The 12,961-nt window shown below is 38.4% G+C and overlaps 1 protein-coding gene across 5 annotated transcripts in view; it reads left to right on the top strand.

The window, feature by feature from the left end:
* Nucleotides 1-12,961, top strand: part of BTBD7 (BTB domain containing 7) — a 55,016-nt gene that overhangs the window by 16,603 nt on the left and 25,452 nt on the right. For 4 of the 5 annotated variants that reach the window (XM_055803905.1, XM_055803874.1, XM_055803883.1 and 1 more), the window contains 2 exons: nucleotides 4,220-4,409; nucleotides 9,358-10,437. In XM_055803905.1, coding sequence (XP_055659880.1) covers nucleotides 4,328-4,409; nucleotides 9,358-10,437 — 1,162 coding nt within the window. In that variant the 5' untranslated portion in view covers nucleotides 4,220-4,327. Of the gene's footprint in view, nucleotides 1-2,950; nucleotides 3,311-4,219; nucleotides 4,410-9,357; nucleotides 10,438-12,961 lie in introns of those variants that run through there. The other variant, XM_027793205.2, reaches the window with a different exon arrangement.

The following is a 12,961-nucleotide window of genomic DNA, read 5'->3' as shown; positions in this document are numbered from 1 at the left end:
GCAGGCTTTTTTGAAACAAGCTTTGGCATAGTTTAGCTTTTTTTGCCCTGCGTACATAGTGCACATCTGTGTGTGTCACTGCTCTCAACAAGAGATCCTGTTTCAGTAGGTCAGCAGGTGTTGAATTTAGTTTTCTTTTGATAATGCTTATATGAATGCATATAAACTCTTAACAGAAAGGCAAGAAGTTCACCTGATGGTAGTTCTTAAACAAAAAAAAATCCATAACTGTTTTGAGGCTAAAATTAAATTAAAAAAATTCTTCAACTACATCAAAATACAGAGGCTTTTGGTATGCTGATAACTTCTGCAAGGAGAGACAAAATCTTTCTTTTCTTTTGCAGTTGAAGATCTAATTCTGAATTGGAGGTGTTTCTTCATTTTTGTGTTCATCTCCTACAGCTGTCTTTCACCATGTGAAACAACATTCTTGATTTGGCATTTTTTTGTGGTAACTAAGATGTATTTATGTTTGTGCTACAATCAGCAGGTTATGTGTAAGACTGACTTCTGTGCAGGTAGGCTAGGTTTAGTGTAGAAGCCGAAGTGGACACTAGCAAACCAAACCAACCAACCCACCACAACAACAACAACAACAACAACAAAAAGAGGAGGGGAAAAAAAAAAAAAAAAAAGAAAAAACCCACCTGAATGCATGAGTGGCTCAAGTACATCTTACTGTCAAAATATGCAGTCCTGGCTCTGGCAGCTTGTTTCCAAGTCTGTCTTACTCCACCTGTGCTGGTGTGAGTGTTCTGTGATGGCCTAACAAACCAGTTGGGTAACTGATACTGTTTAAACTTGTCTAGGTTGGTTTTAGCATGGGGCAGTTCATATGGGTCATGGAATATTTGAGCCAGAACAGACAAGGTAAGGAAAGGGGATGTACGAATGAAGAGCGGAAGGCAGGGCTTCCTCAAGGACAGAGTTCATAGCTGCTGCCAGCTTAAATTGTTTGGGAAATACAACATGGGTGATACAATGTTACCTTGTAAAATTTAGTGATGTAATGAAAAATAGAAAGATCATACTTTCAGTTGGTACATGAGGTTAAGGGCAGTAGTGGGAGTAAAGCCATATATTTGAGCCATTGGGCACAATGCATTTTGTTATGAACTACGAGGTGTTTGAAATTCAAGATGCGAAATGCTCTGCAGAGGTCAGCGAGTATACACATGACCAAGCAGTGCACAGTTAAATTTGAAAGGACGCACAGAAGTTTTGGCATCTGTAAGTGGCTGACCACAGTGCCTACTCTGCAACGAACTCCTTCACTGAAACCTGGCATGTTTGGTTTTACTTAAATTCATGTTACAGAAGTTTATACAGCTTTGATATGAAACTGTTTTTACACTGTCCTGTATTACTTAAATTACATATTTTAAATTTACTGAGTGAATTGATTCTGCACAATACTCACTTGGGTTTAATTTATAACAGTGTTCTTGTGGGAAGTGTCTGAATAAAATTACTTTATGTATTGGATATTTTAGGAGCTTTTTGTTGTGTTTACATTTTTCAATTAATTTAAATCCTGTTGTTCTGCAAATTCAAGCACTGAATGCTAATCTTACTGAACAGTTGTGTCTATTCCTTGATCACATTCCTTCCATCTTCTGGGGTATGCTTGTTGCCAAGTGGAAGGTATTAACCTCAAACCTGGGACTTAATTATGTATATTTTGTGCTTGCTAGCAAAAAAAACCCCCCAAAAACAGAACACCAAAAAACAACCAAAAAACCGACCACACTTTTTTTTCTTCCGTCTTATATTTGGCTCCTGGGCTTTTTCCCATGTCAGGAAGAACTGAAAAGCATTAGTAGACATCTAATAGACAAGTTATCACACCACAGCTGAATGCAGAAGAGGAAAGTGGCATTATTCCAGGACTCTTGTCCAAATGAACCAAGTCCAATTTTAGCTGATAAAAGGAAGTTGTTGGGATATGTACTCAGGATGCTGGCATTTATTTGTGAAAGAATTGGCATTCAAACTTGAAAGGTTACTTTTACCTCCACAAAGCTTGTACTGAATGTAACAAATTCCATCTGGAAACAGGCACCACATTTAAGCAACATATTCTGTGGGGGTACACAAATCACTTGAGTGTCCCTGTTTTAATGATATAATTTTCTAAGTGTTTTTCTTAAATCAGTGGGGCTTTCCACGTATGGTGAAGAGGTCAACATCCATACGGATTTTGTTACTTTAGAATAGCTAGCTTATTTCTGCACAAGGAAGAAAATGAGTACATGCATTGGCTACAACTGAAGTCATCCAACAGCTGGCATTTGCTAAGAAGATTTACTGGTGTTTGCTGGTGTGATGTTGCACATTTTGCCCATGTTCTGGTTTCTAACTTCATCCTGAGCAGGCTTGCTATTCATGTAGGAAGGTATTTTATTTTCCTGTTTCCTGATGAGTAGCAAGCTGAATCGGCATAGAGTTTAAGAGCAGCATCGGGTTGTAGGCAAGTGAGGAGACTTTGCCACCTAGCTAGGGAGGGCACGCGTGGGAGTTCCTCCTTCCTGCATTTGCAAGCCTGTAGATTGGCTCAAGTTGGCCTCATAATATGAGGAAAGCTGATGTGTTGTTATGGTTATGTGTCTTGCCTTAGCAGAATTCAGGTAGTGATCAGCAGGCTGCAGCTGCGTGAGGCAGACAGGGACTATGAGCTCTCTAGAGCAGCAGTTCTGCCTGTACATCATGTCTAGTGTGAAGCAGTGTGGTTCCCTTTGGAAAAAAAACATCTGATGTCAGAGACCACAAATGCCAAAAGGTCTGATTTTAGGAACCTTGTTCTAAGGCATCAGATGTCTGGCAATGATACTCTCCTGTGCTTCCACAGTGCTTCAGTCCTGTGCCTGTGCCTCACCTTTTTGCATACCCATTGTCTATAAAGCCAGGTTTCCAAACCCTTGTCTACTTGTCATCCTCATGTAGCCGGCCCTCAAATCCTGGGGCCCTTGTGTTGTCCCCCCTGTCTGTCCCCCGCCACGCTTACAGCAGTTTGCAGCCTTTTCCTTCCCAGCCTGTCTCTCGCTATCTGCTCCCCAGGATCTGCTTTCCATGCTGCCTTTGTATTAAGAGGCCAGGTGTGCCTCTCCCCTGTGAATCATACCTCACCTCCCAGTGTCACAGTAACTCACTCTTCTGAACTCCTCATGCCAGAAATAAGCTGATTATTAAAGCAGAGAGACTGGAACAGTACTACAGCGTTCTTGAAACATGAGCTCTTGCATGGCACCTGCAATTCGACATGCTATAGGTGTATTGAGAAGATCAAGTTGGGAGCATATAGCAAATATAGGTACTGCTGTGACAACATGGTAGAATGTAGCTACATATCTACGTACACCTATTTAGCTACATACAGTTTAGTTCGCAATATTGAATGGAGTCCAAAAAAATTCTTGGTATAGGCTTTAGCTTTGTGTCACTTTTTCTTACCTGTGCGTTGGTGTTTTGGATGGAGGCACATGTGTTCAACTGGACAGTAGGCAGTTCTACATTGTGGTAACTTTCATTTTGCAGTATTAATATTTGAACGCTGCTAATATAGCAATAAATTAATATTCCTGTTGTATGTTTAGCAATTAATCCTTGTTCAAATTTCCTCAGAATTGACTTAGAATGTTTTCAAATGCCTAATAAAACAATAGATGAATGCTTAAAAGCTTTATTTTTGTTATAAACCTACTTCTAGCTACTAACCTGCACTTGAAAAGTAGGACTGAATGAGAACTGTGTAAATGGTGTGAAATCAAAATGGAGCTGAAAACAGTGATGAGTTATAACCTCCAATGGGATTGGTTTATTCTGTTTTCTCAGACAGTATAATTCAATGTGGGATTTTTATAACAATATGTAAACATATCAGCATATATGAAAAGTCTGTCTTGGTATAGTTAAAGGAGCATATCTAGTCTAGACCAACTCCTTGAAGGTTTCTTAGATAAAAGTTTGATAGCCATCCTGCTCCTTGTTGCAGTTTATCATACTGATTTGTGAATGGTTTTGAAAATTACACATTATTTTAGAAAATGAAAATATATTTTGGTATTGCTTTAGTATTTCAAATAAAAAGCTATCTTGGAAATGTTTGTGGTTTTAATTTATGAAAATACTGTGTGCTGGAGGCTGAGTTTATTTTAACTAAATCACATAATACCTACTGGGGAAAAAAATGAAGTAATTTATTGGTGTTTTTGTTCTTCAGAAATGGAGGAACAGGATGCTGGACCTGGGATTGAAGATTATATTATAAAGGATTATGGGATTATACATTGAAGAGCCAGCAGGCGGAATGCCTGAGTGACTGAAGAAAATGGGTGCTAATGCATCTAACTACCCTCACTCCTGTTCCCCAAGGGTAGGGGGAAATTCACAGACACAACAGACATTCATAGGTAACTCTTCTCAGTTATCTTGTCACTTTCATGAATGGCTTGGATTGTGTATGCAACGGATTTGATTTTCTTGTCCTAATGTTATGCAGAGCTTTTATTTTCTAGGTCACCAGTTTGAATACATTCAAGCTCAATCGTGCATGAGTTTCATTACTGTCCAGCTCCTCTTTGGCCTGCGTATGCAATGAGTTGATCTACCATTTGCTAGTAAGCCGGTGCCAGGTTATTTGAATGAAGTGGACTTTTTATGAAAATTAAACCATGCATGCTAGTTTTCCCGGTTCATGAGCACTTGCTCTCTGTTAATACTATCTACCATTTTCTACTCTTCTTCCTCAGATTTTCTGTGAAACTGTGTTCAAGCATATAAAACTCTTGATCATCAGTATTCATTGTAGTATTGGCATCATCTAATCAGCATCAATCATTTCCTTATTGCTAGAAGGGATATCTCTGCTAATAAGCCTGTCAAAGTACCACGCAGTCCTGAAGACAGCTTTTTCTCCCGTCCTTCTCCTGTTCCTGTAAATGGGGAATGGGTTACTTACTGTCCTAACAGTATTATTTACAAGCAAGGACCTTACTTAACTGGAGACATGAGTTGAAGTGCCCTTAAGAAAGTATTTCTTATGCCAGTCATAACTGGGTGTTACCTTTTATGTGCTTTTCAGCCTAGTGCAAAAATACCTCGGTGTGGATCTAAGAACTATTACTTATAGTGTGAGAGTGATGTGATGAGTCTAAAAGAAAGCAGGTTTTTGCTTAGAAAACCCCCAGCCCTGACAGCCTGAAGAATGATCTTAGCAGTAAATAACATAAATACTTCATAAACAAATTGACTTGCTTTATAATTTTTTATCGCAGCTTTTCTGAGACTCCTCGCTTTTGGAGATCTGAGTAGAGGGCAGCCCACAAACTGTTACATGTAAAGACCTGGGCTCTGGGCTAAAAATTCTGTGTGCACTGTCATAGCATGTCAAGGAAGAACTTTTAGGACTAACATCTTCGATATCCATGCTGTAAAGTCCTGCTTAAGGCTTTATATATTTTTAGTATATCATAACTAACAGTAGTATTTTTTTTGCCCCAGTTTATACATATACTTTCTGAAAATTACAACTAAAAAGATTTTTGTTACATGTCTTGGTGGTGGTTTTTATATGGTGCTCTACAGAATAAAGAGAAACCCTTACAGATGTGAATATAGGCAGATCTGCATGCTGAAACACCTGAGCAGATTTGAAGAGGCAAGAGCTCCAAAGGCTTCATTAAATGTCCCAGAAACTTTCTACTTAGTACATGGGAAGTTTTATTGATGCTTTTCATTATGAAATTCAAAATAGAAACCCATTATGCAGTATGATAAATTTACTGTTCCCTATTACCCGTTCAAAATTGTGGCTCAGACTTTTGAGGAAGCCCTAAAAGCATGTGGCTGTCTCATCTTAGGCGAGGGAAATGAGTGTTCTGGTCAAAATGCTTGCTGAAATCTTGCAGTGCTATGATGACTCTTACCTGAGTGCACTAGTAGAGGAAGTGTGCTATCTACGTCACAGACTTACATCTCTTCTTCCCACTTTGTGGAGTTTTGACTCTTTCTCATCTTGATTCTTCTTTGGATGATTGGTGTATGTAACAGTCGCAGTAGAAAACAGATGTATCCTAAAACTGATAGCTGAGGGTTTCATCATTTGTTAGAATAATGATGTTTTAGTATTAAGTCGATGTTTACAGGTTTTTTGTTTGTTTTTAATGTAGAAGGCATTAGATCTATTCTACTGTCCCAAAGTAGAACTGGAAATAAAGGGGCTAGAGTTACAATAGCTGCATAATATGTCTTAGTTGCCTTATTATTCCTGGAAACTGGATTCAGGACTATGGGTTTGTTTTAGACACACTGCTTTACCGTTAAAGTGCTGTGCCGTGTTACATAGTAAATGTAGGATGAGTATTAAAAGCTGAGACTGATCTGGCAAAGCACAGTAGCTTCATAGGATGAGCTCCCATTGTTAATTGACACTAATGCTGAATTTGCTTACATTTTATGAAGAGTGGATAAATTAGTGGAAATAACACAGTGCTCTTACTACAAAAAATGCTTTTGTTTTAGCAAAGGCTTAACTAGTCATCTCCTTGCTGTTTTGTCTGCAGTGTTCAGGGGGAAGATTTCCCAACAGTTTCTAGGGTGGTACATCTGTTAAAGATGTTTATTTTAAATAGAACTCTATAATTAGACTTCAGAATGTGTAGACATGCAGAGGAGACTAGACATCCCATTGTTCATTGTCAAGTGCCCAAGTAGTTTCTCTCGGCAATCATCTGTTTCTTGTAAATATTTATCTGTTCAAAGCTAGATAGGGTCCAGGGGCATGAAGTAGCTATTGCTTTTTAACAACATTCAATAGATTGATGCCTTTTAGTGTAGAAGTGGGGAATAAATTTCTGTTTCCTGCTTGTAATGCTGCTGCCTTACGAAGGAATACATGCAGGTCAAAAAGTGACTCCTCAAAATTCTTTTTTTGACGGATATGGAACCACCAGCTGTTGTGAGCCCAGAGAGGCTGTGCCAGTGCATTTCTGCTTCTGCCTCTGGCAAAATGCAGTTGTGTGGTGGCACTTCTGTAGCAGCATTTTATCTGTTTGTAAGGGTTAATAGCACAGTTTGCAGGTTTGGATCTTGTGATGATTCATGTGCAAGTAATATGTCAGGGCAGCCATCAAGAAGAAAGAAATTACGACTTGTGGTGTGCGATTTTTATTTTTTTTTTCTTTAGTGGAATAGAAAAGAATGTTCTTCATACTCAAATTTGCTATTGGAACCCAGGGTACTTCAAAGTGAGTTGGCATCTTCTCTTGGAGCAGAATCTATCATTATAGAGTGACTAAAGTGTAGTTATACTTCTATTGTGAAATGTAATCAATACTCTTTAAATGGAGCAGAAATTCTAGCCTTGCCACTATCAGCAGGAGACTGAATCTCTGCTTTTCTATTGTGTTACCTAGTATAGCATGTGGAAGGAATTTTTGTGGTGGGTTTTGCAGCACAGCCTCTTCATTGAAGTTGTCTTGAGTTTTTGCTGTTCTCTTCATTTAAATTGATATTTTTTTAATGTCTTTAAATGTCAATATAATGACACGTTGCCTGATGAAGCAAAATTTAATGTAGCATGGATGAAATGGTTAGAGGTCTTTCCTCAAAGAAAGCAAAGTTCCTTCCAGTAGTTTTCACTAATGAATTGTAAACCCATTACATTTGATGATTTGGGGGAATTTTAATTAGCTTGGCAAAAAAGCTGGTGTATAAGGTTACTTAGAATTATTGAGACTTAAGTAATAAAACAAGCTACAGAAATCTTAGATTGCTACAGTTGTGCTCTCAAATACAACTTGAACTTTGAAAGATACAGAAGAAACTTTAAGATATACTTCTTTGAAATAACATTGTAACTAAAAGCACTGTTTTGATAGACTGGCCCATACATCGCTGTCAAAATAGCATAGCAAAATAGCATCACTTCATGAAACAAATGGAACTGTGAGAGGGCAATGATAGAACAAGTTATAAAAGGCCATGGAAACTCCAGTGGTTGGCTGTGCTTTGCACTTAAAGATCCAAAAAAGGCAACAAGTAGTAAAGCTAGTAATACTAGGTATTAAAGGTAGTAAAGTGTAATACTGGAAACATGTCAGTTTACTTTGGGGAATAGTTTACAAATGCTACTTCAGATGATCCTGTTATTGTTACTAATCTGTATACCATTTGAAAATGTTTTCTTATGGTTACTTCCTTTGTCTGGGAGTAGTTGTGTTTGTCTACTTACTTTTTTTTCTTGTCATGTCTGACATTTTTCACTATGTGGCTTAGAGCAAAAATTCTGTAAATAAAGTTAAATTAGAAGATAACCCTTTGACAGGAGCTCTGCTTCTGTGCAATGCAGATTCTAATTCCTCTTTTTCTTACTGAATTGCTCTCAGTATTACTGTACATGCAGCTAGGCTCAAACTGATAGCAAAGGTTCTAGCAGAACAGGTCAGGTGAGTAACACAGATAATGTTGAGGGGAATCTTTTTTTCTTTTCATTACATGCGTGATTCATTATATAACTTCCCTATAAATTATTGTGAGGGGAAAAATAATTATATATATACCTTAAATTTATAATGCTCTATTAAAATGACCTCTTTAATAATACAGTAAAACTTCCATTCTTCGTATTCTTCTAAATGTGGTATATGCGCAAATTGGCGTTTACAGTTCTGTGGCAAGAAGCCCATTTTATGTGTTTGACTTTCAGCATTACTTGATTATCATATGACAGGTTTTTTAATTTCTTGTTAAATGCATTGAAAATTAATTCATTGTACTGAGTTTCGCTGAATATTTTGGTACAGTGTTCTTTTTTTTTGGGGGGGGGGGGGGGGTTGTCCCCCTCCTTTTTTCTTGTGACTATGATAACTATCTGATGCCAGGTATGCTTTTGTCATTGAAATGACACTTAACACTGGAATAAAATAATTTGAAAAATCACTTTGAAGGGGTGGTTGCAGGTGCTACTATTTTGCTGAGACCATACAAGTTTTTAAAAAGGCTGTATTCTGCACTTAGCTAGTTAATACAATGACGCTTGTAATGCCATAACCGCAGTGTTCTCTTCCCACTTAGATAAATGTACCATGAGCTACAGAGCTACATCAATAGCTGCTCCTTGGCTCTTAACATTGAGTACATTTAAAAAAACAAACAAAATTTTTAGATGCAAAAAAACCCCCATTTTTTTTCTTAACATCTAGAAAAGGCTTCAGCCAGGTTTCCAACTTGTTAAATTACCTGATCTGAGGAGAAGGAAAAACTGTGTAACTTAGAGACATTGATGAACTGTTCAGGTGTTACGGACCTTCCTTTTAAATTTAAAGAATAAATGTGTGCAATTTTCCTTTCTGCCTTCAGGGACATCATCCTACTCTCATCAAGGTTATGGCTGTGAATCAAAGCTGTATAGCCTTGACCATGGTCACGAGAAACCTCAAGACAAGAAAAAGAAAACCTCTGGCCTTGCCACCCTCAAAAAGAAATTCATTAAGCGTCGGAAATCTAGCCGATCTGCTGATCATGCCAAGCAGATGCGTGAACTCCTCTCGGGCTGGGATGTCAGAGATGTTAATGCATTAGTAGAAGAATATGAAGGGACGTCAGCCTTAAAGGAACTTTATCTGCAAGCTAATTTGGCAAGACCAGAAGCCAGGACGCTACAAAAAGACATGGCTGAACTTTATCAGTACAAATATTGTACCGATGTAGACTTAATATTTCAAGAAACTTGTTTTCCTGTGCATCGTGCGATATTGGCGGCAAGGTGTCCATTTTTTAAGACTCTTCTTTCTTCCTCACCGGAGTATGGGGCAGAAATAATAATGGATATTAACACAGCTGGCATAGATATGCCTATGTTTTCTGCTTTGTTACACTACCTTTATACGGGAGAGTTTGGAATGGAGGATTCAAGATTCCAAAATGTTGATATCCTTGTGCAGCTTAGTGAAGAATTCGGAACACCAAATTCCTTAGATGTTGACATGCGTGCACTCTTTGATTACATGTGCTACTATGATGTGGTTCTTAGCTTTTCATCCAACTCTGACTTAGTAGAAACTTTTGGTGGAAGTCAGAACTGTCTAGATGAAGAGCTCAGAGCTCACAAAGCTATTATTTCATCACGATCTCCGTTTTTTCGTCACTTGCTGCAGAGGAGGATACGAACTGGTGAAGAAATCACAGACCGAACTCTACGAACTCCAACTAGAATTATATTGGATGAATCTATCATACCAAAAAAATACGCTAAGGTTATTTTGAACTGTATGTATACAGATGTGGTGGACCTCTCAGTTTTGCACTCCAGCCCTTCAGTGGGCAGTTTAAGTGAGGTTCAGGCTCTTGTAGCAGGAAAACTAAACATGACTAGGGCCGAAGAAGCTATGGAGCTTTATCACATAGCACTGTTCTTGGAGTTTAACATGCTTGCACAAGGTATGTAATACTGTCCTTGCTGTAGAATGTATGACCTTATTTAGAACAATTTTTTAGCCATGTTGCAGTGTAACTATGCCTATGAAGTCTATCAGTGGCTGACAGTTCCTTTAAGAAAAGGAATGTGTTTTCCATCTCTAAGTTGTAGATAATGCATCTGTGTCTTCTGAACAGAATAAGTGCTATGTGAGAGCTTTTAATTGTATCGGACATCATTACTGAAGCATGCTATTTGTCATATGTAACTGATCTTGATATTTGTGATTATCTACTTTCATCTATAATCCATTTTTTTGGTGTAAATGACAGGGGGAGGATACAAGAGATTCTGGTTGAGAGGAGGAAGTATTTAGACTTGTTATGAAGTGTCCCTATATGTTAACAAGGCTGTAAACTTGAGTGATTATTGCTGTAGTTTGTCAAAGGGGGTACGCAGAGCCTGCAATCTTGCTGTTGGAAGGTGAATTTAAACAACTTAACTGCACTAATCCCAGGTCTTTAGTATCTTCTTGATGTACAGAACTGAAGGCAGGGACAGTCACTGTTTTCAGACTTAGTGTAGAAAGTTTCACTTCTGTCCGTTATTCTTTAAGATCACTTAAATCTTGATAATGTACTTCCTGCACATGGAGGTTGGCCAAGGTTATTCCGATCTCTGGCGAGATGTCAGAGCATAGACTAGTGAACTAATGATGCCTCTTGTGGTGGCAGGAGCTTTGCTTGTTGTTTGATCTGCTGGTGTTTAAACTATTTTGTGGCCATATTATACATAATGGGATATAGCAATTGCTGGTGGGGGATGGCAATTTTACCTTTGAGGTGAGAAATGGAGAATGGATTTCACTGAGACACTGGCAACAAGATTTGTTTAAGCTAGTTTAATTTTTTTAAGAAAATTTCTTTTACAGTAGATCTGTACATCCGTAATTTTTAGCTATCAAATGAAATTTGACAGGATTGAAAATTCTACTGGTCTACTTATTATCTAGCACTCGGTCCAATCACATCTTGAAAGCCTCCAGTAATGGGGAACTGTAATATGTCCCTGGGGAGGTTGTTCCAGTGAGTCACTGTTCTCACTGTAAAAAATATCTTGGATCAAGATGTATCACAGTGCACCTTGTACCTGTTGCCCCTGTTCCCTCCATGTGGCTCCCTGTGGAAAGAGCAACTCCATTCTCTCTGTAGCTGCTTTTTATATACTGGAATACTGTGATGAGTACCCTGAGCCTTCTCATCTCCAGGGAGAAAATACCTCACTCTTTCAGCCTTTCATTGTAGGCTAGGTTCTCCAGCTCTTTGGGCATCTTTGTGGCACTCCTTTGGACTGGCTCCAGCCTGTCTGCATCTTTCTTGTTTTTTGTTGTTGTTCCCCTCTAAGTACACTTAGAAACCTAATATTGAATGGAATGCGGAAGTGGCAAAGAGTTTTACTGTAGTTTAACTACAGTGTTACATTCATTCTTGTACAATATTTGCAAGTTGATAGTACTTGAAAATAGGGCAACTTGGTACATCATGTGAAAGCAAGAAAGGAAAATGAGTTGAAAATAAAGAGGTGATAGAAGTGTACAGCTAAGTCTTGGTGCATGCACATATACAACTGCTAAAAGGGTTCAGTGTGCTCAGGGAATACTAGTGAGGGAATTAAACTGTAAGTGAAGCCCCTAAGACACTGAATAGTTATGCAGTGTTTCATAAATGAACAGGTTTAATTCTTTCCCTCGGATTAGAACCCTAAACTGAACAGCTGTGTAGAGGTGCTCTGATGAAGCAGTGTTAAACTATATCAAAGCTGATAAGCAATGATAAATAGAGGACTTCGAAGAGAAACTTGGGCACGCTTAAGAGATGGGAAAATGGCTTTTATTTTTTAGGTTTCAGTAAACGCTGAAAAACAGAACTGACGTTTTATTTGATGCTAGGTTTCATTATTTCTGCTTGCTTTAAATTGAGCGTGTTTGGATTTATTAAACTGGCACTTCCTTTCAGTAAAGCACTACAGACCAGTGATGCTTTGCAATATATATTCTGTGAGTCAGAGGTAACAAAATCTTAAATTTTCCATGGAATTTTTCTCCTAACCTTACCTCTAAGGGAGGAAAAAGAAAGGCAGGAGCTGTACTGGGCTTGGAACACCTCAGCATCACATTCAGGTGGCTGGAACCAGTGAGTGCAGCAATATAGGCTCAGTCTTGGTGGCCCTCTGGATGAACCAGAGCAGTAGCATTTTGGGGATGGTCATTGGAAGGAAGCAGAGTTGTCTTCAGAGGTCTTTTCTTTCCCTGGTAAATCTGTTTGTGACCAGTGAACTGTGGGGTGGGAAGGTTGTTATACATAGGGGAGAAATGCAGTAAAATCAGGCAAGGGTTGAAACTTACTGTATTATCCAATATTACCAAATGTAAATTTGGCACCCCATCAGATACTGCAAGTCGAGATATTATCTTGAATTAACTAGGATTTTACAAATCGGTGCTTTGTTCCCTAGCTACAGGAGAAAGTAGTAAGAAAATCTGTATAT

This window comes from Falco peregrinus, chromosome 1 (genome assembly GCF_023634155.1).
Source record: "Falco peregrinus isolate bFalPer1 chromosome 1, bFalPer1.pri, whole genome shotgun sequence".
Classification (NCBI taxonomy): domain Eukaryota; kingdom Metazoa; phylum Chordata; class Aves; order Falconiformes; family Falconidae; genus Falco; species Falco peregrinus.
This window is presented reverse-complemented; position numbering and strand designations above follow the sequence as displayed.